At 44.2% G+C, this 27,189-nt stretch overlaps 1 protein-coding gene across 1 annotated transcript in view; it reads right to left on the bottom strand.

Annotated features, from left to right (window-relative positions):
• The window catches only part of LOC141129097 (uncharacterized), a 74,534-nt gene extending 56,472 nt beyond the window's left edge, over positions 1–18,062 (bottom strand). Inside the window, exon 1 of the mRNA XM_073616889.1 lies at positions 16,457–18,062. Within this exon, the coding sequence (XP_073472990.1) occupies positions 16,457–18,045 (1,589 nt within the window). The 5' untranslated portion in view covers positions 18,046–18,062. The remainder of the gene's footprint in view (positions 1–16,456) is intronic.
• Positions 18,063–27,189: the final 9,127 nt, after the last annotated feature.

The following is a 27,189-nucleotide window of genomic DNA, read 5'->3' as shown; positions in this document are numbered from 1 at the left end:
GATCCGATCAGATCTATACTAGCGTCCCCAGCAGTTTAGGGTTCCCAAAAACGCAGTGTTAGTGGGATCAGCCCAGATACCTGCTAGCACCTGCGTTTTGCCCCTCCGCCCGGCCCAGCCCACCCAAGTGCAGTATCGATCGATCACTGTCACTTACAAAACACTAAACGCATAACTGCAGCGTTCGCAGAGTCAGGCCTGATCCCTGCGATCGCTAACAGTTTTTTTGGTAGCGTTTTGGTGAACTGGCAAGCACCAGCGGCCTAGTACACCCCGGTCATAGTCAAACTAACACTGCAGTAACACTTGGTGACGCGGCGAGTCCCATAAGTGCAGTTCAAGCTGGTGAGGTGGCAAGCACATGAGAGGCATTTTCTTTATGTCCTCCCGAGTACCCCTACCCAAAGAACCCCCCCAAAAAAGATGTTGTGTCTGCAGCAAGCGCGGATATAGGCGTGACACCCGCTATTATTGTCCCTCCTGTCCTGACAATCCTGGTCTTTGCATTGGTGAATGTTTTGAACGCTACCATTCACTAGTTGAGTATTAGCGTAGGGTACAGCATTGCACAGACTAGGCACACTTTCACAGGGTCTCCCAAGATGCCATCGCATTTTGAGAGACCCGAACCTGGAACCGGTTATAGTTATAAAAGTTAGTTACAAAAAAAAAAGTGTAAAATATATATATATATATATATATATGAAAAATAGTTGTTGTTTTATTGTTCTCTCTCTCTCTCTATTGTTCTGCTCTTATTTACTGTATTCTATTCTGCAATGTTTTATTGTTATTATGTTTTATCATGTTTGCTTTTCAGGTATGCAATTTCTGTGCTTTATTGTTAACCATTTTTTTGTCTTCAGGTACGCCATTCATGACTTTGAGTGGTTATACCAGAATGATGCCTGCAGGTTTAGGTATAATCTTGGTATCATTCTTTTCAGCCAGTGGTCGGCTTTCATGTAAAAGCAATCCTAGTGGCAAATTAGCCTCTAGACTGCTTTTACAAGCAGTGGGAGGGAATGCCCCCCCCCCCACCATCTTCCGTGTTTTTCTCTGGCTCTCCTGTCTCAACAGGGAACCTGAGAATGCAGCCGGTGATTCAGCCAGCTGACCATAGAGCTGATCAGAGACCAGAGTGGCTCCAAACATTTCTATGGCCTAAGAAACCGGAAGCTACGAGCATTTCATGACTTAGATTTCGCCGGATGTAAACAGCGCCATTGGGAAATTGGGAAAGCATTTTATCACACAGATCTTGGTGTGGTCAGATGCTTTGAGGGCAGAGGAGAAATCTAGGGTCTAATAGACCCCATTTTTTTTCAAAAAAGAGTACCTGTCACTACCTATTGCTATCATAGGGGATATTTACATTCCCTGAGATAACAATAAAAATGATTAAAAAAAAAAAAAAATGAAAGGAACAGTTTAAAAATAAGATAAAAAAGCAAAAAAATAATAATAATAAAAAAAAAAAAAGCACCCCTGTCGCCCCTGCTCTCGCGCTAAGGCGAACGCAAGCGGCGGTCTGTCGTCAAATGTAAACAGCAATTGCACCATGCATGTGAGGTATCACCGCGAAGGTTAGATCGAGGGCAGTAATTTTAGCAGTAGACCTCCTCTGTAAATCTAAAGTTGTAACCTGTAAAGGCTTTTAAAGGCTTTTAAAAACGTATTTATTTTGTTGCCACTGCACGTTTGTGTGCAATTGTAAAGCATGTCATATTTGGTATCCATGTACTCGGCCTAAGATCATCTTTTTTATTTCATCAAACATTTGGGCAATATAGTGTGTTTTAGTGCATTAAAATTTTAAAAAGTGTGTTTTTTCCCCAAAAAATGCGTTTGAAAAATCGCTGTGCAAATACTGTGTGAAAAAAAAAAAAATGAAACACCCACCATTTTAATCTGTAGGGCATTTGCTTTTAAAAAAATATATAATGTTTGGGGGTTCAAAGTAATTTTCTTGCAAAAAAAATAATTTTTTCATGTAAACAAAAAGTGTCAGAAAGGGTTTTGTCTTCAAGTGGTTAGAAGAGTGGGTGATGTGTGACATAAAGCTTCTAAATGTTGTGCATAAAATGCCAGGACAGTTCAAAACCCCCCCAAATGACCCCATTTTGGAAAGTAGACACCCCAAGCTATTTGCTGAGAAGCATGTTGAGTCCATGGAATATTTTATATTGTGACACAAGTTGCGGGAAAAAGACAATTTTTTTTTTTTTGCACAAAGTTGTGACTAAATGATATATTGCTCAAACATGCCATTGGAATATGTGAAATTACACCCCAAAATACATTCTGCTGCTTCTCCTGAGTATGGGGATACCACATGTGTGAGACTTTTTGGGAGCCTAGCCGCACACGGGACCCCGAAAACCAAGCACCGCCTTCAGGCTTTCTAAGGGCGTAAATTTTTGATTTCACTCTTCACTGCCTATCACAGTTTCGGAGGCCATGGAATGCCCAGGTGGAACAAAACCCCACAAATGACCCCATTTTGGAAAGTAGACACCCCAAGCTATTTGCTGAGAGGCATGGTGAGTATTTTGCAGACCTCACTTTGTCACAAAGTTTTGAAAATTGAAAAAAAAAAGTGTTTTATTCTTGTCTTTCTTCATTTTCAAAAACAAATGAGAGCTGCAAAATACTCACCATGCCTCTCAGCAAATAGCTTGGGGTGTCTACTTTCCAAAATTGGGTCATTTGGGGGGGTTTGTGCCATCTGGGCATTTTATGGCCTTCAAAACTGTGATAGGCAGTGAAGAGTGAAATCAAAAATTTACGCCCTTAGAAATCCTGAAGGCGGTGATTGATTTTCGGGGCCCCGTACGCGGCTAGGCTCCCAAAAAGTCCCACACATGTGGTATCCCCGTACTCAGGAGAAGCAGCTGAATGTATTTTTGGGTGCAATTCCACATATGCCCATGGTCTATGTGAGCAATATATCATTTAGTGACAACTTTTTGTAATTTTTTTTTTTGTCATTATTCAATCACTTGGGACAAAAAAAAAAAATATTCGATGGGCTCAACATGCCTCTTAGCAATTTCCTTGGGGTGTCTACTTTACAAAATGGGGTCATTTGGGGGGGTTTTGTACTGCCCTGCCATTTTAGCACCTCAAGAAATGACATAGGCAGTCATAAACTAAAAGCTGTGTAAATTCCAGTAAATGTACCCTAGTTTGTAGACGCTATAACTTTTGCGCAAACCAATAAATATACGCTTTTTGACTTTTTTTTTACCAAAGACATGTGGCCGAATACATTTTGGCCTAAATGTATGAATAAAATTTAGTTTATTGGATTTTTTTTATAACAAAAAGTAGAAAATATAATTTTTTTTCAAAATGTTCGGTCTTTTTCCGTTTATAGCGCAAAAAATAAAAACCGCAGAGGTGATCAAATACCAACAAAAGAAAGCTCTATTTGTGAGAAGAAAAGGACGCAAATTTTGTTTGGGTACAGCATTGCATGACCGCGCAATTAGCAGTAAAAACCACGCAGTGCCAAATTGTAAAGATTGCTCTGGTCAAGAAGGGGGTAAATCCTTCCGGGGCTGAAGTGGTTAAGAACAAGCCTAAACCTGCCATTAGATTAAAAGGTAACCCAACCCCCCCAACTATGACCACTTCCCCTACAAATGTAAAGACCATTTTCATTACACACTTGCAATGTGGAAAAATAAATAAATAAATATATATATATATTTTTTTTTTAGATTGGGGTGATCAAACTCAAGCGATAGGTGCGTTTCCAGTGAGTACGCCGGTCCAAAACTATATTTTAAGGATGTGGTAGCCCACTTTTTTTTTTTAATAAAGGGGTTCACAAAGACATCGGTATCCCACGCAGGGGGTTCCACCATTACTGGATCTTACAGACTCCAAATGCTTCAGCCTCCTGGCTTAGGTTATTGCCGGCTGCTTCAGGCCTGTAGCCTAGGCCTTAGGTCTGCTCCTTAGAACAAAAGAGTTTCCTAGAGTGAAGTTCTCTCCTAGCTTATTCCTGATCAGCGCCTTGATGCTCTGTCACAAAGTACATCTGCCTCCTGCAGACATGCATGCTCTGACTTCACCCCATGCAGCCTCTGACTCCTGCAGAGGAATGAGAGTCCCCCTGACTCCAATGTACAGACTTCCTGTCTGTGGGGTCCTGAGCCATAGTCAGGTCACAACTAAATAGACCAACACACAGCTGTGCAATCAGAGGGCCCATCTCTCCAAAATCTGGTGTAAACCAGCCATCTTTCAGGTAGCACGGGGTCCCACTGCCACATATCCTCCCCCCTTGCTTCGAACCGGAGGGAGGAACATAAACCCGTCACCATGGATGGGACACCTCTGTGATGGCCATTAGCAGTGTAGGTCCATTTCTTTTTCCGGGTATGTTTCCACCAGCACTTCACCTTGGCACCTCTGTGCCAACTATCAGCAGCAGGAGTCCTAATCTGCCCAACTTTATAAAGGGGCTCTCCACCCACATCTTCTTCCGGGTGTGCCTACACCAGTACTTCTTCCTGAACCGTGGGCTCCCACTAATCTATCCCTTCTACCTTCTGGCCACGGGATCCTCCTACCCCCCTGCCACAGACCTACGCTCCAGGGACTGTTGGGGTCTCTCTCTCTCTCATTGAGGGTGTTGTCCCTTCTTTGCTGTGCTCTCTAATGCCCCCTCATGGACACGGGGCAACATTGCATCCTTCTTGAATTTTCCAACATTCCCTGCAGGCCAAACAGGTTTCCTGTTGCCAGGGGTAACAGCAGACCCACACACATTGTCACACCCCTTGCAGGATGCTGGATACGGTGCCCTCTTCTCTGGGCTGACCACTTCACACAAGCAGCCATAACTTGAAATCACTGGTTTCTTGTGCTCTCCATCACCCCCTGCAGGCTGAACAACATTTTCTCACATTTTCTGTCTTGTCCCCAGGGGCAACAACAGACACTTTTACACGAACCTCTTCACTCAGAATTTGAGCCACATTATTATTAATAATAATATTATCATTATTATACAGGATTTATGTAGAGCCCACAGTTTACGCAGCGCTTTACAATATAAAAGAGAGACAATACAGTTATAATACAATAAAACACAAGAGGATTAAGAGGCTCAGAAGAGCTTACAATCTAATAGGGTGAGGCAGGTGGTACAAAAGGTTGTAACTGTGGGGAATGAGCTGTTGGAAGTGGTACATCTCCATTGCAGCTGCTCCTTTCTGCAAACAGGACTTTCTCCGGTTGCTATGGGAGACCACATTCTCCCCGCAGAACTTTTCCAGTGCTCCATAGACTGGATGTCTTCTAGATAATTATCGGAGTCATCTCACTCATAACCCATCAAGCGGTTCACCCCTTGGTACTCTTGTGTCAGAAAAGGTTGCACCAATTCAGCCTAGCGGTATCTGGGCCACCCTTGGTAGGAAGCAATCATCACAAATTCATCCAAAAAGTCTTCAACATGTTCAGAAGACAACATAGACCGTATGAAGTCAGCTGGACGGATTTCTGCTTTGCTGCCACGGCAACCGCACCCATCTGCTGACTCTTTGCACTAAGTGACGGCTTGCTTTCCTTTTGTCTTTGCTCCAGTGCAGCCAAATGTATCTTGTACCAGTCTGGGGCTTGTTCTGTCCGTAACAACCCCTCCAGACACAGGGTTCTGTCTCTCATCACAGCAAACAATGGGGGGGATTTACCAAAGGAAAATCCACTTTGCACTTAGAGTTACCACCTCACCCCTTTAAACCCGAACACCTTTGAATTACTCGGGTTCTGAGGCTAATTAAAAGCAGATAAGGCACCAAGGGAGTTTAATTACCACCTTATTCAGCCACAGAACCCGAGTAATTATTATGTGTTCGGGTTTAAAGGGATGAGGTGGCAACCATATTTGCACTACAAGTACAAACTACAAGTGCAAAGCACACTTGGAACTGCACTTGGAAGTAAAGTCGCTGTAGATCTGAGGGGGACATGCAAGGAAAATAAAACAGAATTTTAGCTTGTACATGATTGGATGATAAAATCAGCAGAGCTTCCCCTCATTTCAGATCTTCCCCTCAGATTTACAGGGACTGAACTTCCAAATTCAATTTTAAGTGCACTTTGCACTTATAGTGCAAAGTGGATTTGTCTTTTCGTAAATAACCCCCATTGCTTCCTTTTTGCATTTTGACCGCCCCATCTCTGCAGTCAGGCCCACAACATTTAACACAGTTCCTTATAAACACAGGAAAATTTGGTGTACTGTCTCTTTAAGACTTGCAAGCAGCAGACTTTCTCATGCAGACTCCACTGGTTCACATGAGCCGCTCCTCACAGCATTGCTGCAAAACACTTTCTTTCTACTCACCGGTTTTGGTATGTGAGGATCTGGAAGTCTTCCAACTCTGCCCAACATCCAAACTAGCACGGGGTCCACTGCCACATATATATTATATATTATATATCTATATATACACAGTGAGGACGGAAAGTATTCAGACCCCCTTACATTTTTCACTCTTTGTTATATTGCAGCCATTTGCTAAAATCATTTTTCATTTTTTCCTCATTATTGTACACACAGCACCCCATATTGTACACACAGCACCCCATATTGTACACACAGCACCTCATATTGTACACACAGCCCCCCATATTGTACACACAGCCCCCCATATTGTACACACAGCACTCCATATTGTACACACAGCCCCCCATATTGTACACACAGCCCCCCATATTGTACACACAGCACCCCATATTGTACACACAACACCCCATATTGTACACACAGCCCCCCATATTGTACACACAGCACCCCATATTGTACACACAGCACCTCATATTGTACACACAGCACCCCATATTGTACACACAGCCCCCCATATTGTACACACAGCACCCCATACTGTACACACAGCACTCCATATTGTACACACAGCGCCCCATATTGTACACACAGCATCCCATATTGTACACACAGCACCCCATATTGTACACACAGCACCTCATATTGTACACACAGCACCTCATATTGTACACACAGCACCTCATATTGTACACACAGCACCCCATATTGTACACACAGCACCTCATATTGTACACACAGCACCCCATATTGTACACACAGCACCTCATATTGTACACACAGCACCCCATATTGTACACACAGCCCCCCATATTGTACACACAGCACCCCATACTGTACACACAGCACTCCATATTGTACACACAGCGCCCCATATTGTACACACAGCACTCCATATTGTACACACAGCCCCCCATATTGTACACACAGCGCCCCATATTGTACACACAGCATCCCATATTGTACACACAGCACCCCATATTGTACACACAGCGCCCCATATTGTACACACAGCATCCCATATTGTACACACAGCACCCCATATTGTATACACAGCACCCCATATTGTACACACAGCACCCCATATTGTACACACAGCCCCCCATATTGTACACACAGCACCCCATACTGTACACACAGCACCCCATACTGTACACACAGCACCCCATATTGTACACACAGCACCCCATACTGTACACACAGCACCCCATATTGTACACACAGCCCCCCATATTGTACACACAGCACCTCATATTGTACACACAGCACCCCATATTGTACACACAGCACCCCATATTGTACACACTGCACCCCATATTGTACACACAGCACCCCATATTGTACACACAGCACCCCATATTGTACACACAGCGCCCCATATTGTACACACAGCACCCCATATTGTACACACAGCACCCCATATTGTACACACAGCGCCCCATATTGTACACACAGCACCCCATATTGTACACACAGCACTCCATATTATACACACAACACCCCATATTGGACACACAGCCCCCCATATTGTACACACAGCACCCCATATTGTACACACAGCCCCCCATATTGTACACACAGCACCCCATATTGTACACACAGCCCCCCATATTGTACACACAACACCCCATATTGTACACACAGCCCCCCATATTGTACACACAGCACCCCATATTGACAGAAAAACACAGAATTGTTGACATTTTTGCAGATTTATTAAAAAAGAAAAAACTGAAATATCACATGGTCCTAAGTATTCAGACCCTTTGCTCAGTATTTAGTAGAAGCCCCTTTTGGTGAGTCTTTTTGGTAAAGATGCAACAAGTTTTTCACACCTGGATTTGGGGATCCTCTGCCATTCCTCCTTGCAGATCCTCTCCAGTTCTGTCAGGTTGGATGGCAAACGTTGGTGGACGGCCATTTTTAGGTCACGGAACAGTCACGGAGTTGTTGTGAAGCCACCCCTTCATTATTTTAGCTGTGTGCTTAGGGTCATTGTCTTGTTGGAAGGTAAACCTTCGGCCCAGTCTGAGGTCCTGAGCACTCTGGAGAAGGTTTTCATCCAGGTTATCCCTGTACTTGGCCGCATTCATCTTTCCCTCAATTGCAACCAGTCGTCCTGTCCCTGCAGCTGAATAACACCCCCCATAGCATGATGCTGCCACCACCATGCTTCACAGTTAGGACTGTATTGGACAGGTGATGAGCAGTGCCTGGTTTTCTCCACACATACCGCTTAGAATTCAGGCCAAAAAGTTCTATCTTGGTCTCATCAGACCAGAGAATCTTATTTCTCACCATCTTGGAGTCCGTCAGGTGTTTTTTTAGCAAACTCCATGCGGGCTTTCATGTGTCTTGCACTGAGGAGAGGCTTCCGTCAGGCCAATCTGCCATAAAGCCCCGACTGGTGGAGGGCTGCAGTGAAGGTTGACTTTCTACAACTTTCTCCCATCTCCCGACTGTATCTCTGGAGCTCAGCCACAGTGATCTTTGGGTTCTTCTTTACCTCTCTCACCAAGGCTCTTCTCCCCCGATAGCTCAGTTTGGCCAGACGTCCAGCTCTAGGAAGGGTTCTGGTCGTCCCAAACGTCTTCTATTTAACGATTATGGAGGCCACTGTGCTCTTTGGAACCTTAAGTGCAGCAGAAATTTTTTTGTAACCTTGGCCAGATCTGTGCCTTGCCACAACTCTGTCTCTGAGCTCTTCAGGCAGTTCCTTTGACCTCATGATTCTCATTTGCTCTGACATGCACTGTGAGCTGTAAGGTCTTATATAGACAGGTGTGTGGCTTTCCTAATCAAGTCCAATCAGTATAATCAAACACAGCTGGACTCAAATGAAGGTGTAGAACCATCTCAAGGATGATCAGAAGAAATGGACAGCACCTGAGTTAAATATATGAGTGTCACAGCAAAGGGTCTGTATACTTAGGACCATGTGATATTTCAGTTTTTCTTTTTTAATAAATCTGCAAAAATGTCAACAATTCTGTGTTTTTCTGTCAATATGGGGTGCTGTGTGTACAATATGAGGTGCTGGGTGTACAATATGGGGTGCTGTGTGTACAATATGGGGTGCTGTGTGTACAATATGGAGTGCTGTGTGTACAATATGGGGTGCTGTGTGTACAATATGGGGGGCTGTGTGTACAATATGGGGAGCTGTGTGTACAATATGGGGGGCTGTGTGTACAATATGAGGTGCTGTGTGTACATTAATGAGGAAAAAAATAAACGTAAATGATTTTAGCAAATGGCTGCAATATAGCAAAGAGAGAAAAATTTAAGGGGGTCTGAATACTTTCCATCCCCACTGTATATGAATATTTGAATTTATTAAAACCTCTTTTTTATCCTATTTATGTTTTTGCTTCCGTGTGCCTTTTTTAAAGTTCTGCCCTTTGCTCTCCTTTTCTCTCTCAGGAGCTCGGCATAACAGAAGACACAAGAGGGAGGCGGCTGAACTGTAGCCAATCCCAGGATAACAAGTACATACCGGGAGAAAATGAAACTAGCCAATCACACGCTCTCATTTCTCACAAGTCACATGATTGTTTTTTCAGGAACCTGAAACTGTAAGGTTTCCGTATAGTTTAACCCTTTGGCTGCCAGGCCCTGCACTCCACTTTTTAAACTCGGCTGGCCAGACCATTTTGCCAATTTTTCTAGCGATTTTTTTATTTTTTCCCTTCCAGCTATCAGAGTTTGTGAAAGACCCCCCAAACCAGACATTTCCTGAAAGCACATGACCGTAGAAAAAAAAAGAAGGAGCTACTGTTTTTTTAGGCAATATTTGCGCAAACTATAAATGCACATATACCACGCTGTCTAAAGAACAAGGAAAATAGCAGCCAGCACTGCAGCTAACAAGTGAAAAGTCATTAAACCTCTACAAATAATAAAGGTAAACTGGTAATATAAACTTAGTGAAAAAATGTCCAACAATTTGTAATTGAAACACAAAGGGGGTTATTTACTAAAGGAATATCCACATTACACTGCAATTGCACTTGGAAGTAAAGTTGCTGTAGATTCGAGGGGGACATGCAAGGAAGATAAAAAACAGAATTTTAGCTTGCACATGATTGGATGATAAAATCAGCAGAGCTTCCCCTCATTTCAGACCCCTTAGATTTAGAGTGACTGCACTTGCAAGTGCACTTGCAGTGCAAAGTGGATTTGCCTTTCGTAAATAACCCCACAATGTCTTTAAAGAAAAAGAGAAACTTCAAAGTGCAATGTCCAAAAAGATCAGTGACAATCTTCAACTTCATATGTGATCATCAAATATGGTACTAATTTGATCGTTTGATAGTAGATCCACCACCAGATCCAACACCAAATGCTTACCGGAGGGATTGAACTCAAGTAGGTGTACACCTAGTGAGTCCATCAAACTTTGTGGTATAATATACCCAGAGGACATCAGGTTCAGGATCCGGATATAACCTCCAGGTGGATATTGGATGTAAGTAGGTTCAGATGAATCGGACATTCAGCCCCACCAATAAAAGAAGAAGGAAGGCATATAGTGTAATTCCGTTGAGAAAATTTAATGTATAAAAAAACAGAGGAAATACACTCACGTTTATGTAGTAAAAAAGCGCTTGAATAAAAAGTGACAGTGGTCTCAGCATGACTGACCAACGCGTTTCGACTTATGAGTCAACATCTGGGGGTGCTGATCCACTGTGGTCACTGTGTTTTTATATATGCTAAGTACCCCCATAATGAATAGCAGCTCCGTCTGATTGGCAATGCAATTCTAAGATTACTTCTTGGTTCGGCCAAGATGGCGCCATAGCATGCGTCCCAAGCCTCGTTCTGACACGTGGAAGCGGATATGACGTCACACTACACCATATCAGGCGTTGACAACCAAAAAAATAATTTGAGAACAGAAAGAATTCCCCTGGTGGACTTTATAGGCACATAAAAAGGAATGTTTAGGGAGAGTATGTATGGTAAACAACAATTTATTAATTACAAAAAATTCCTCAAGTAGACATCAAACAAATGACATGGATAAAAACAGGGAATGCAGTTCCATAGATATAGAGCTAGTGATACCAATACACTTGCACCCGACGCGTTTCGGAGTTGCTTTTGCCTCCTTCTTCAGGGGTGATTATAAGCTTTAAATAGAAATTTATTGGTATCTATAGATATTGGTTACGCATTCCCAAGGGGTTTAAAAGAAAACAGACGTACTGACACATACTGCCCATCAGACGCGTCCCCTGATCATGGTGTGTAGAGCTTTAGAAAAGTATATCCCAGGTATTTATGTGGCCTCAATCGAGGTGAAAATAGATGGGCTAGAAATCTGTAGGGTAGTTTTGCTTCCTTTCAGTAGGAAGAAAAGCCCATTGATCAAGGGCGTATAAATGTTTGGATCTGAAATCCCACTGAGGCCAAATGCGGGTCCTGGTCAGCCTACAGTATAGGGATCGAACGCTGATAGTAGAAGTAAATCGGGTAAGGCCCAAATAGAATGTGATAGCAGCTCACACCAACAGCGTCCTGTCAAAGCAGATGACCAAAAAAATAACGCCGCTGTCAGTGGGACAAAAACGTAACGCGGTCGTCAATCCTGGTTACATTCAATCCTGGTTACATTCCGTTCCTCGCAGCCAGTTCCTGAGACTGCGTAGGAATTGTTCTGATGTAAACACTTATTTGGTTGAGGCGCCAACACTGAAAGAACGATTTATAGAGAAGGGATATGATCCAGTACTGGTAACTTCAGAACTAAATAAAGGGGCAGGGATTGATAGGAGTTCTTTGTTGGTAAAGAAACCTCCTCGGAAACAAGATAATTCCTTTAAATGTTCCATGCTCACCACATTTTCACTCCAACATAGAGAAAATAAAAACATCATCCGTCGTCATTGGGATAGACTGAGAAATGATCGTGTACTGAAAACTGTACTTCCGGAACAACCGAAAGTCATTTTTAGAGGAGTGTCTTCATTGCGAGGAAAGATTGCCCCTAATACGATCAATCCTCCGACACGATCTTCATTCTTTCACTATCTAGTTGGATATTTTCCTTGCAGGAAATGTACAGTATGCCAATATAATTCTTGTGGGGGACGTAAAAGTCTTGAATACAAATCTAATGTCACCAATCGGGTATATCCCATCTAAACATTTTGTACCTGTGCCACCACACATGTCCTTTATATGATCACTTGCCCTTGCGGCAAACAATATGTGGGTCATACGATCCGTGCGTTTTCCGTCAGGGTAGGTGAGCATATCGCTAAAATGAAGAGTGGTGATGTCCAACATAATGTGCCCCGACATTATAGAGAACACCATAGTCGAGACCCCCAAGGGTTCCCAATTCCTTATCATTGACAAATATATCCCCCCTTGGAGGGGAGGAGCCATGACACACGGGGTCTCACGTCTGGAGACTTATTGGATTCACCAATTACAGACTTATTCACCTTTTGGATTAAATATTGAATGGGACATTAATGATTTTATCAGCCAGGCATGATGTTCTGCTATTCTGGATATTATTGGGTGCAATCGGTACATATGGAATCATTTGTGTATCCATGTGCTCTATGTATATTTCATATCAGTTTCTGTTCTATTTGTAGTGATTTAATGACCTTTCACTTGTTAGCGCTGCACTTTTTTACCTTTTTGTCAATATTTGCACAAATGTTTATCAAATTGCTATTTTCCCTTTTGGGTCTGATATGGAAATTAAAGGGAACCCTGCTCCAATTTTTTTTAAAAAATGGCGTAGGGGTCCCCCCAAAATCCATACCAGACCTTTATCTGAGCACACAACCTGGCAGGCCGCAGGAAAAGGGGGATGATAGAGCGCCCCCCCTCCTGAACTGTACCAGGCCACATGCCCCCAACATGGGGAGGGTGATTTGGGGTAGCCAGGCACGATATTTAAAGGAATATTTCATTTTTATTGTTTCACTTTAAGCATTAAAAAAATCACTGCTCCTGAAAAAATGGCCATTTAAAAAAAAAAAAAAAATTGCATTGATCCATGTCCCCTGGGGCAGGACCCGGGTCCCCAAACACTTTTTATGACAATAACTTGTATATTAGCCTTTAAAATGAACACTTTTGGTTTTTCATGTTCTTGTCCCATAGACTTTAATGGTGTTCTGGCGGCTTTCGAATTTTCCCCGAACATCACATATTATTCTCTGTTCACAGAACATCCGAACAACCAAACCTCATCCCGAACCGTTCACCATCCCTACTGGAGAGCAATCCACACATGGATCGGACTTCAGAGGAAAGGGAGATTTAGACGCATGTCTATCCTTACTATGGTTTATTTTTTACAATTTAAATTTATTTATGCAGTTACAATTTTTTTTTTTCCTCATTTTTAGAGGGGGGTTTGGAGAGACATCAGGGGTCTAAACAAACATCTAATGTCTCTTTCTTGACTATCTGCAGTCCCTTTCTCTGCACTGTAGATGAATGAATAGAAGTCTGTATAGAGGCTCCAATTAATTCACAAACTGATGCATAGTAAACACAGTTTAGTATGCTTCAGTGAAGAATGAATACAGAAATGATCAGTAACGATCACTGACTGTATTCATTCAAGAATGGAAGGGGGCTTGTAAACACATGATTATCATCCCCCCCGCTCTGCATCCCGGCAGTGAACTCCCACCCCAGTAGAGGTTGCAGCTGGCGGGAGGGGGAGCAAGGAAAGCCAGCCACCAGCTGCACAGAGGGGGCATCCGGCCATCAGTGAGGTGGGGGGCATTGAAGGGGGGTCAGAGCAGTGGGGGGGATTTATTTGGACAAGTAGATCCCCCTGTGGCTGCCCTGCAGCACCCAAATCCGACAGGAGGATGGGGAGGGAAGCTGGCAGCTGCAGGGTGACCACATAGGGATTGGGGTCTACAAGGGGGGATCAGTGCTGGGGGGATCAGTGCTGGGGGTGATCAGTGCAGGGGGTGATCAGTGCTGGGGGTGATCAGTGCAGGGGGGGATCAGTGCTGGGGGATCAGTGCTGGGGGTGATCAGTGCAGGGGGGATCAGTGCTGGGGGGGATCAGTGCTGGAGGGGATCAGTGCTGGGGGGGATCAGTGCTGGGGGGGATCAGTGCCGGGGGTGATCAGTGCCGGGTGATAAGTGCCGGGGGTGATCAGTGCTGGGGGCGACCAGTGCCGGGGGGATCAGTGCTGGGGGGGATCAGTGCTGGGGGGGAGGGAAGTGGCAGGAAAGGGGGCATTAGATTGGAGGTGGAGGGAACTTCAGATGTCAGTAAAGGTGGGTGAGGGGCGGAAGACACGGGGCAGAGATATCAGTTTCTTCATTTCAATGGGGAGGAGCGTTTTTTGTTTGTTTTATAACTGACCAAATATACACCAAAAATGCAGCAAACAGGATTTCTAACACCACAAGGGAAGTGCATTTAAATTCATGAAATCATACATGTATGAATGTGAGTATACATAAAAAATATAAGTGAAAAAATACCAAAGTGGAAAAAAAAAGTGAAAAAAGAAAAACTAAAGCAAAGTCCCATCAAGAAACAAGTCCATAGATTCTTATAAAACAGAGTCCATCTAGATGAGATTAATTGCAGAAAGGAGATGGTGACAAAGTTTAAATTTTAAATTTAAAATCGTTTAAATTCGGTACGATTCTAATTTGGAAATTCGGATACATTGGAATAATGAAAATATGTCTGAATTTTATTTCGGAATGATACGATCCGCACATGTCTAATTCCAGGGACAGGAGAGCTCCCAGCACTACACTCAGGATTATACTTCTACTGAAGACTTCCTGTCTGGAATCTAGTTACCCTTCACATCCAAGAGGGAGGTTCTCACCCAGATTTACTGTCCTCCATTACAGTTTATCAGACATTTTGGAGTATCCTAAAACTTCCCCTCCCCCATCCCAGTTTTTTAAGCAAATAAACTACAAAAGGACATCCAAGGCCTGATCTATGACTTGATGGTGGAAATGCGTTGTGCCTGGCTGCTCTGGGCCTATCAGGGAATGGAACCTGGGACCAAGCAGCAGGACCAGTCTCGGGTCTGTGCTATACTAGTAATAGTCCAATCTGTCTGATTGTTATATCTATATCCAATCATTGATCAATATTCCCATATACAGAACCGAGGATTTCCACTTCCTGAGACTGTATACCCCTCCCCCGTCACCTGTCCACACTACCACACCCACACCACTATCCCCGCCCCCTCCACATCATAACCAATAGGAACAAGACTAGCACTGGCTGTATTCATAGTGATAATCATCACAGCCAATCACAGTGAGGGGGAGGAGCAATCACAGATCCATGGATTGGTCATGTAAAGGAACCTGTGAGGACAGAAATGTCGGAATTCTCATTGTGGATATTAAAGTGTGTGTCTAGACAAATCCTATTGTTCTAGATTTGGATGGAGTGGGGGAGGATTAGAACCCCTGTCAGGTTTTTACTGCTATCTGGGGTTCCATTAGAGAGATTTCCCCTCACTTCCTGTTCTGGTGACAACGTTTTATCAGACAGGAAATAAGGAAAATCTACAAGAGGGACACAGACAGAAATAAAGATCTGACAGGGGTTCTAATCCTTCCCCTACTCTACTAAAGAAAAGGATTTTTATTTCTGTCTGTGTTGCTGTTGGAGAGTTCCCCTCACTTCCTGTCTGGGGAAATGTTGTCACAGGAACAGGAAGTGAGGGGAAATCTCTCTAATGGAGCCCCAGATATCCTCCCCCACTCCATCCAAAGCTGAAAATAGCCCTTTCTTCTATAGATAGACAGTGATGGTGGAGACCCCAGGGCTGTCATCCTGATCCTGGCTACACTATTTAGTGTGTCACTGACCCAGAACAAGCATGCAGCCAGTGAAGGCTGAACAATCGGACCTCCTGCATGCTTGTTCCTGGTCAGTGACACACTAGGTAGTGAAGTGAGGTTTAGGATGAAGATGACGGCCCCGGAACCTGCAGCTTTATAAATAAATCACTCATGTTTCCTGTCCTCTGCTTCCTCCTATTGGATGAGTATTCCACCAATCACCAATCAGATAATCCACCTTGTGATGTCTGTGAGCAGATCTCTCACTTCTGATTCCCCCCACATATCTTTATACGACTTCCGAATATCACCCCTACATATACTCCAGCATGGAGGGGCTCAGTGAAGGTGGTGTGGAAGGTGTGGAGATGTCGGATCGGGTCACACAGATCATAAAAGGAGATCCGCCCGGCCTCATAATCCAGATCTATCCTGACTCTCCTACTGGAGACATCGCCGGGTAATCGGATCTTATTACTGTCATGTATCACTGAGAGCTGATTACCCCTCCCCCACCTCTCCAAACTCCAGGACTTCTTATTATATCCAATCCGTGACTGATCTCCTCTCCTGTCTATACTGGGGTAACACATCCCGACTCTCCAGTACTCTGCCCCCCCGACATCCACTTCCCAGTAATGTCTCCCTGAGGAGAACCTCTGACTGCTCATCACCTGACAATAATTCTGAAACCTCTCTGGTGTTTCTAGGAGATTCTGATGTAATGAGAAGGATACCATTTTCCTGTCATCTGATATATGTAGATTATTACCAGCTGTCCTCACATCCAGTAATATGTCTGTAACCCCCCTCTCTACATTTACCCCAGACATGATATCAGATAAACCTGTGTGTAATGTGTGTGAGATCCCCCCCACATCCAGATCCCCTCCATCATGGAGGAGTTTATCATGTCTCTCTCTGTCCTCATCATCTCCATCCTCAGTATCACACAAGTCACCTGTGTCTGATTCCTGTAGGACAGTCAGTGGATCCGTCATGTTACACAGCTCCTCAATGTCCTCCATCTTCCTGGACAGATCCTCCTTCTTTATTTCCAGATCCTGGACCAGATCATTGATTATCCCGGAGATCCGCTCTGCCTGCCCGGAGATTTCCCTCAGGACTCTCTTCTCCAGATCTTCCAGACGTCTCCTGAGGTCTCTGAACAGGACAGTGACTCTCTCTGTTTCATCATCTGCTTCTCCTTGTACTTTCCTCCTGTGTTCCTGCAGACTCTGGACTCTTTTCTCCATCTCCTCTCTCTCTGTCATCAGTTTCTGCAGAACATTCCTCAGTTTCTTCTTCTTCATCTCAGAGGCCTCATCCAGAGATTCCTTCTTATGGCCGATGTGATCTCCAATCAGACAACAAGACACACAGATACAGGTGGAGTCCTCAGTGCAGTAATACTTCAGTAGTTCCTTATGGATGGAGCATTTCCTGTTCTCCAGGGAAGTGGTGGGGTCACATAAGACGTGTTCTGGTGACTTGCTGTGGATTGTCAGGTGATTGTCACACAGAGAAGCTTCACACATCAGACAGGATATCACAGCAGGTACAGGAGTGTGAATACAGTAAGTACAGAAGACCCCGGACTCCTCCTGATCTGGATGGGTGGACAGGAAATTCTCCACTATGTTCCGTAGTGTTATGTTCCTGTGCAGTGCAGGCCGATCCTGGAACTCTTCTCTACATTCAGGACAGGAATAACCTCCAGACCCCTCCTGTGTATCCCACACACGACCAATACAGTCCCGGCAGAAGTTATGTCCACATTTCAGGGTTACAGGATCTGTATAAATGTTCAGACAGACGGAACATTCCAGCTCCTTCCTCAGATCAGCAGACGCCATCGCTGAGAGCAGAAGAGAGAAATGAAACTGAAAGTATCTGACACTCATTATAACCAGTTCTGTACATTCCTACAAAGGGAGGGGCTGAGACTGAGACACGTAGTCATAGGAACTTTTATACAGAAGAACACAGATAATACAGTATCTCACAAAAGTAAGTACACCCCTCACATTTATGTAAATATTTTCTTCTATCTTTTCATGTGACAACATTGAAGAAATGACACTTGTCTACAATGTAAAGTAGTGAGTGTACAGCTTGTATAACAGTGTAAATTTGCTGTCCCCTCAAAATAACTCAACACACAGCCATTAATGTCTAAACTGCTGGCAACAAAAGTGAATACACTCCCAAGTGAAAATCTCCAAATTGGGCCCAATTAGCTATTTTCCCTCCCCAGTGTCATGTGACTCATTAGTGTTACAAGGTCTCAGGTGTGAGTGGAGAGCAGGTGTGTTAAATTTGGTGTTATCGCTCTCACTCTCTCATACTGGTCACTGGAGGTTCAACATGGCACCTCATGGAAAGATCTCTCTGAGGATCTGAAAAAAAGAATTGTTGCTCTACATAAAGATGGCCTAGGCTATAAGAAGATTTCCAAGACCCTGAAACTGAGCTGCAGCACGGTGGCCAAGACCATACAGCGGTATAACAGGACAGGTTCCACTCAGAACAGGCCTCACCATGGTCCACCAAAGAAGTTGAGGTCACGTGCTCAGCATCATATCCAGAGGTTGTCTTTGGGAAATAGACGTATGAGTGCTGCCAGCATTGCTGCAGAGGTAGAAGCGGTGGGGGGTCAGCCTGTCAGTGCTCAGACCATACACCGCACACTGCATCAAATTGGTCTGCATGGCTGTCATCCCAGAAGGAAGCCTCTTCTAAAGATGATACACAAGAAAGACCGCAAACAGTTTGCTGAAGACAAGCAGACTAAGGACATGGATTACTGGAACCATGCCCTGTGGTCAGATGAGACCAAGATAAACGTATTTGGTTCAGATGGTGACAAGCGTGTGTGGGGGCAACCAGGTGAGGAGGACAAAGACAAGTGTGTCTTGCCTACAGTCAAGCATGGTGGTGGGAGTGTCATGGTCTGGGGCTGTATGAGTGCTGCTGGCACTGGGGAGCTACAGTTCATTGTGGGAACCATGAATGCCAACATGTACTGTGACATACTGAAGCAGAGCATGATCCCCTCCCTTCAGAGACTGGACCGCAGGGCAGTATTCCAACATGATAACCACCCCAAACACACCTCCAAAACGACCACTGCCTTGTTAAAGAAGCTGAGGGTAAAGGTGATGGACTGGCCAAGCATGTCTCCAGACCTAAACCCTATTGAGCATCTGTGGGGCATCCTCAAATGGAAGGTGGAGGAGCGCAAGGTCTCTAACATCCACCAGCACTGTGATGTCATCATGGAGGAGGGGAAGAGGACTCCAGTGACAACCTGTGAAGCTCTGGTGAACTCCATGTCCAAGAGGGTTAATGCAGTGCTGGAAAATAATGGTGGCCACACAAAATATTGACACTTTGGGCCCAATTTGGACATTTTCACTTAGGGGTGTACTCACTTTTGTTGCCAGCGGTTTAGACATTAACGGCTGTGTGTTGATTTATTTTGAAGGGACAGCAAATTTACACTGTTATACAAGCTGTACACTCACTACTTTACATTGTAGCAAAGTGTCATTTCTTCAGTGTTGTCACATGAAAAGATAGAATAAATTATTTACATAAATGTGACTGAGGGGTGTACTTACTTTTGTTAGATACTGTATATATGGACACATATATTGTTTATATACTAGTATCAGTATTAATGAACTCTCTCCACTAGATGGCAGCATCTACAAGGCATATAAAAGGCTGTTCCCAGCTTGACAAAGGAGGGTGCACTGTGTACATCTTCCCAGTGCGTATGCCCCAAAACGCGTCGTGAGCACGCCAGTGACGCCATCACTCCCAGCGCTGCGGTCCAGCCCCCTCCCTCGGATTTCAGCTGAACTCCAACCCTCAGTTTGGATCCCGCTTAAGCGCCACAGTATCCTGCTGGCCAGGACTTCCAACAACACCATCTGGATATGAGAGGCGAGGGTCAAACACACAGCCTGGACGGACGTTAGCATGGTTCATTGGATCCATATGTACCTGATTACATAGGCGCCTGTGTCTTCTCTCTCTTTTTCTGCATGTCTGGAGTCTTCTTCCACTTCCCCTGCAAGGCTGGCCCTGATACAGTGGACTGTTCCGTTCCTTTACACAGAGCTGATTGGCTCAAAGGACTTTTAGATGGACTTTTGTTTTATTTAAAAGCACCTAATAGGCTGCGCCACTACCCATGTGTGTGTTATTATATAAAGACAAAGCCTCTGAATGAGGCCGTGGTCTCAGAAGGAATACATGTCCCTTTACTTCTTATATCTTTCAGATTTGTCTACAAGAAAAGTTGATATACATTATACTCTATGGACATTTCATTCTTTCATTCCTTAGAAAACAATTATTATCCAATTCCTCTCCATTTTGAAGATCCCCACTGACTATGGAGAGGATGTCGGGTGAGGATGTATTGGGTACGGTGAATGGTTCTGACTCCGGGTCACATCTTCCCATTATACTCTATGGACATTCCTTTCTATCATTTATCTGTCATTCCATAGAAAACAATAATAATCCCAAATAATCCCAATCTTATAATCCACTCCCCTACTTGGGGAACACCTGTGGGAAAGGATAAAATGCTGAGCGTCTCAGATTTGTCTGCAAATGAGTATTTTGCATCCCATTATACTCTATGGGCATTCCCTTCTGTCCTTCATCCTCATCATTCCATAGAAAACAATAATAATCCCAAATAATCCCAATATTAAAGATCACCAGTGAATATGGAGAGGATGTTGTGTAAGGATATATTTGGTAGGACTAAGGCCCCTTTCACACTCGTACGACCTGTATGGAAGTGGTTCTCAACCTCAGTCCTCAAGTACCCCCAACAGGACATCATGTTTTGGGAATTTCTCTTAGATAAAATATCTCTCCAAAATACCAAACCATTCACTCTGATTTAAAGCACCTGTGCAAGATAAAGGAAAACCTGCAAACATGGCCTGTTGGGGGTACTTGAGGACAGGGCTGAGAAGCACTGATCTAGGTCATCTCCTGTCCTCAGGACCCACTAACAGGCCAGATTTTAAGTATTACCTTGGGGGAGATGCAGACTAGAATACTGCAATCACTGAGCAGCAAATGATATCACCTGTGATGTGTTTCAGTTATCTTGCAGACCTGGCCTGTTGGTGGGTCCTGAGGACAGGAGATGAGAACCTCTGATGTAAGTCACATGACTTGAAGCAATGCCTGTGTAATGTTGGGTCTATGGACCTCCAGTCACATCAAAGTCTCACCAAAGTAGTGCAGGGTCTAATCTGAAGTCGCACAGATATGAGCGGTGCTCATTGGAGATCATGGGGGACCACTTGTCATGTGACTTTGTACTAGGGTTGTCACCTCATCCCTTTAAACCCGAACACATAATAATTACCCGGGTTCTGTGGCTGATTAAGGTGGTAATTAAACTCACTTGGTGCCTTATCTGCATTAAATTATCCTCAGAAGGGGGCGTGTCCAAGATGTCGGCCTGAGCAGACGTGCTTCCCGGAGCTCTGCTAGAGACTAATCCTCACACACTATCCTGCCTGGACTGATTGCCCCTTTTTTGGATGTCTGGATGCCCCTATGCCGTCCAGATCATCTGCCAGAACGAAGAGCGGTAAGAAGCTCCGTTTTCCCCCCGAATACACCGGAGGCTGCTGTGTCCGCAGTGCCTGGGGTGAAAGGCCCGTGCAGCCGTTCCAATATGGCCACTCAGACGGCGATGGAGGAGAACCCCTCAGCCTCCCATCCGGGAATACCTGAAGTGATGGCAGCGATTTCGGCATGTCAGGCCACTTTAGCAGGGAAGATGGAGGCCGTACAGACAGATGTGGGTCTGATTAGACAGGATCTGGAGAAGTTCCGGGGCCGTCTCGGGGTGGCGGAGCAGAGAGTGGGTCAGGTGGAAGATGTAGCAGAGCAACACTCGGTGGTGATTCGGACCTTGCAAAACAAGGTGAAGGTCCTGGAATATCGCGCCGAGGATGCCGAAAATCGCAGTAGGCGTAACAACCTGCGAATAGTAGGCCTCGCAGAGGGAGCGGAGGGACAGAATCCGACCACCTTCGTGGAAGACCTCCTGAGATCCCTGTTCCCGGGAGCCCAGTTGTCCTCCTACTTTACAGTGGAGAGAGCGCATAGAGTTCTGCCGCAGTGAGGCCCGCCTGGCTCCCTACCCCGCACGCTGATTCTGCACCTGTTAAACTTCAGGGACAGGGATGAACTTCTGCGAGCTGCAAGAACGACGAAAGACATCTCCTACCAGAACAACAAGCTGCTATTGTTCCCTGATTATACCATTGAGACCCAGAAGCAGCGTAGGTCTTTCAACGCGGTCAAGGCTGCCATGAGGGCAAAGGGAATTAAATACAGTATTCTCTTTCCTGCGAAGCTGAGAGTTGTGGATGGTGAGACGATCCGTTTCTTTACCAACCTCAGGGATGCTTCCTCGTGGCTGGAATCGCTGCCTGTACTGAAGTGAATGGATCGGTAACTGTTTAAATATTTCTGTTTTTCTTTTTTTGGTGTTTGCACTGGTCTTATCCGTGTTAGGGAAAGGAGCAGACTTCCAGCTGTTGGATTCTATAGTTGATGGGCCCCTAGTGATCCTCTCTAGTATCAGTTCGGCCCCCCCTTTTTTTTTGGGGTTCATTTGGCAAAGGCCCTAAGAGCTCAGCCCTGTTGGATCGGATGGCTGAGGGACTACTGGATGACACCTGGGGTCTGGGGGCTGTGTTTATCCCAACCCTGAAGAAGAGGCTCCGCTTAGCTGACATCCCTACATATATGGATGGTGCTGATCTCATCGTTTTAAGTATTGTGCCCCTGGTTTTTTCCAGGTGAACTATGAGTGTTCGTGTCCGTTTGGAATTCTTATGCCGCGTACACACGGTCGGACTTTTCATCTACAAAAGTCCGACAGCCTGTCCGACATACTTCTGGCGGACTTCCGGCGGACTTGCGGTAGACTTTCTAACGAACGGACTTGCCTACACACGACCACACAAAAGTACGACAGCCTAGTACGCGGTGACGTACACCAAGTCCGGCGAGACTATAAAACGGAAGTTCAATAGCCCGTACGACACCCTTTGGGCTCCTTCTGCTAATCTCGTGTTTATCTCGTGTTAGTAGAAGTTTGGTGAGAGACGATTCGCGCTTGTGAGACTCGTATTTTTCAGTTCGTTTTAACTGTTGTTCAGTCTGTGCTTGTGAGGTTTGTATCTGCTTTTCAGTGCGTTTGGTCAGTTGGCATTGAGAAATCTTTGTTTTATTGTCCGCTCGTTCCTGATTTTCAGGTCGCTCTTCACAGGCCTTGCTGTTCTTCAGTGCGTTCTGTTTAGTGCGTTCTGACCAGCTGACCGTTTTGAAACCATGTTACCTGTACGTACTCGTCGTCGAGCTCGTGCATTGTATGTGCTTGGTGCTGTAGTTTATTCTTCAGACCAAGACCAGTCCATGAACAGGGCGAGGAGGAGTTCATGGACCAAGAATTGGTTGCTCCAGCGTGACCAGTTCTGTCACATGCCATTGCTCCGTGAGATCCGTGAGAATAATCCTGAGGATTTCAGGAACTTTCTCCGGATGACGGACCCCGTTTTTGACCGTTTGTTGGCTTTGCTGACCCCCTATATCAGCAGGCAGGATACCTGCATGAGGCAAGCCATCACTCCGGAGCAGAGGCTAGTTGCCACGTTGCGGTACTTGGCGACAGGGAGAAGCCTGCAGGACCTCAAGTTCTCGACAGGCATCTCCCCCCAGGCTCTGGGAATCATTATCCCAGAGACCTGTTCTGCCATCATCCAGGTCCTGCAGAAGGACTATATTAAGGTAAGATATTTTTCTTTTATTAGCATCACATGTTCTTTTATGTAATCTTTGATAATGTAATGTATTTCTTGCTTCAAACACTACTTACCATCATTGCAATATAGTGTGAATGTCCCCTTTTTATCCTCACACATGCTGGATTTTTTTCCTGTTCTTTTTTGTCATGCATGTATATTTTCCTTCAATAACCTCCCCAGCATGCAATGATGGGAACATATCCACCTAGTCTACTCATTTTGAATGTATTTTGTTTGAGTGCATTTAGTGTGCTTATAATTAGCAATTAGCTTGATTTACCAACCCCCCACCCCCCACCTAAACTCACTCCAATTAGTGTGCTGATAATGAGCAATTAGCTAGATTTCCCAACCCCCCACCCCCTACCTAAACTCACTCCAAATAGTGTGCTGATAATGAGCAATTAGCTAGATTTACCAACCCCCCACCCCCCACCTAAACTCACTCCAAATAGTGTGCTGATAATGAGCAATTAGCTAGATTTACCAACCCCCCACCCCCCCACCTAAACTCACTCCAAATAGTGTGCTGATAATGAGCAATTAGCTAGATTTACCAATCCCCCCCCCACCTTCGTAAAAATTTGCTTGAATGTTCTGTGCTGTTGATTTGTATAAAGCAAATATATGTTGCACTTTGCAAAATGCATGTGCACTCTACAAGTGCATTTGTTCCAGTGCTTTAGTAAATGAGCAGAAGCTCTGCTGATTTCCATCATCAAATCATATGCAAGCCTCAAAGTGTTTTCATTAATTGCCCTTGCATGTGATTGTGTACTCCTTGCAACATGACTGCCTTTTTACCTTACCTCATTTACTGTAAGCTGGTTAGCAACTGCACTTGCAGAGTGCGACAACTGCAGTCTTGTAGCCTTTTTAGTCCCTAAATTCCTGCGTGTCCTAAAAGTAATCTTTTTTAGGGATTTCACAACCCCCTAAAATGTAATCAATGTTCCATCAGAGGGGGTGAGCAATATGATAAGTGTGCCTTTCCATATTAGTTATTCCAGAAGAATTAAATTATTTAATGTTATACTGATGCTGGGGAATAATGTTTTTAATTGTATAATTTTCTTGCAATGTTAGCTTCCAAATTAATGATTTTGGTTTTCTTGTTTGATTCCCCAGTTTCCTTCAACGCCACAGGAATGGCAGACTGTGGCATCCCATTTTGCCAGCCGTTGGGACTTTCCCAATTGTGGAGGGGCTATAGATGGGAAACATGTCCACATCGTTCCACCACCCCATTCGGGGTCATACTATTTTAATTATAAGGGGTTCCACAGTATTGTTTTAATGGCGGTGGTGTCGGCACACTATGAATTTTTATATGTGGACGTGGGGAAGAATGGCCGGATGTCGGATGGAGGAGTATTTGCCCAGACGGAGTTCTGCCAGCGTCTCCAGAGTGGTGGCCTGGGATTGCCACCTGATGCGGATAATTTGGAAGGACTCTCCTTTGTCTTCATTGCCGATGAAGCCTTCGCTCTGAGCAAGCACCTCATGAGGCCATTCCCCCAAAGAACCCTCACCCCGGAGAGGAGGGTTTTTAATTTCCGGCTGGCCAGAGCTAGAAGAGTGGTTGAGAATGCGTTTGGGATTCTGGCCAGCCGGTTCCGCCTGTTTCAAACATCCATTAATTTGGCGGAATACAAACTTAATTTTATCATTTTATCGTGCTGCATTCTGCACAACTTTTTACACAAACATTCTCAAAATTATATAGGAACAGTTGGGCCTGAGGCCGGACTTATAGATGACAACCTTACGGGCCTGGATAATGTCCGTACTGGCTTGGCCCCCCAAAGTGCCCGTCAAGTTAGACAGCAATATGTTAATTATTTTATGGGTAGGGGGGCCATTGCAATGGGCCAGGATATTTAATTTTTTACAATAAAAAAAATATTGATGAAATCTTTAATTATATTTATTGCTTGACTTTCTTTTGGGCTTTCTCCTAGGTTATGGTCGAGCAGTTGTAGTGCCAACTGTATTTTCATTTTAAATGTCTAAATAAGCTCCATTGCCACTGTAAACAACTTTTTGACAATTATAACCAAACTGATACTGAGCATTGAAATAACAAACCACACATTTATTTAATTCCTAAGCAGATGTTTTTATTAATCGTTGTTATGCATTCAGTTATGCATTTAGTATAAAATGTTCCTAGCCAAAAATATAATGATATCTTAATAATTTTGAAAAATATAATTATAGTTAAATATTTTTACATAATCAAAAATACAATTTTTTGGGCATTTTGATTTTAGCAAACATGCTTTTTTTTAATTTTTTTTTTTGGTTTTTTAAAATCCATTTATTTTATTTTTTTTGGTTTTTTAAAATCCCTTTTTTTTTTTTTGGATTTTTAAGGTATTTTCTCTAAACAGCCCTCCTTTTTTAAATGCTGTTAAACAGCCATATAATTTAACACAAAATAATAAAGAGAAGGCCCAGAATGGGGTCAGCAAACTAGGAAATGAAGGACATGATCGATGTTTTGGGGTTTCAAAAAGGGCATTTAGATTCGACCCAAAACATCAATCATGTCATTTATTTCCTGCTGCATACGATCCAGCCGATTACGCATTTCATCGATCTCCCCATTCCAGGCCATTATTTGACCAATTAGCCGTTGGGCACTGTCTGAGGTGAAATAGTCACTTCTTGTACCTAAAGTGGAATGAAACAAAAAAATGTGTTTTAGAAATATGCACACATAGTTTACCTTACCATAAAGCTGGTGTCTCAGACACTGACCTGGTGGGGTGCCCATGTCGCATAATTCCTGAACATCCTCGGGGGTGGCGCTGTTGCTTGACTCAAGCACAACCAGATCACCTAAAATAGAGTAGAAAAATTACATAAAAGAAAAGGCAGCCATGCATAGATTACCGTAAGCTGGTGTGTCAGACACTCACCTGGTGGGGTGCCCATGTCGCCCACCTCTCCTTCCTCCACATCCTCAGTGGGGCTTGGGCTGATTTCCCAAGTATGTTCTTTTGGTTGGGGGGGGACTGGGTTCTTCTTGGCTGAGTGATTTTTCCCCTATGTGCACCAAAAAAATAATATACTTAGCACACAGATATTTTAGTACATAGTAATTTTCAAACATTTGTAGTGAAGTGGTGTACA

The sequence above is a fragment of the Aquarana catesbeiana genome, linkage group LG01 (genome assembly GCF_042186555.1).
Source record: "Aquarana catesbeiana isolate 2022-GZ linkage group LG01, ASM4218655v1, whole genome shotgun sequence".
NCBI classification, from domain to species: domain Eukaryota; kingdom Metazoa; phylum Chordata; class Amphibia; order Anura; family Ranidae; genus Aquarana; species Aquarana catesbeiana.
This window is presented reverse-complemented; position numbering and strand designations above follow the sequence as displayed.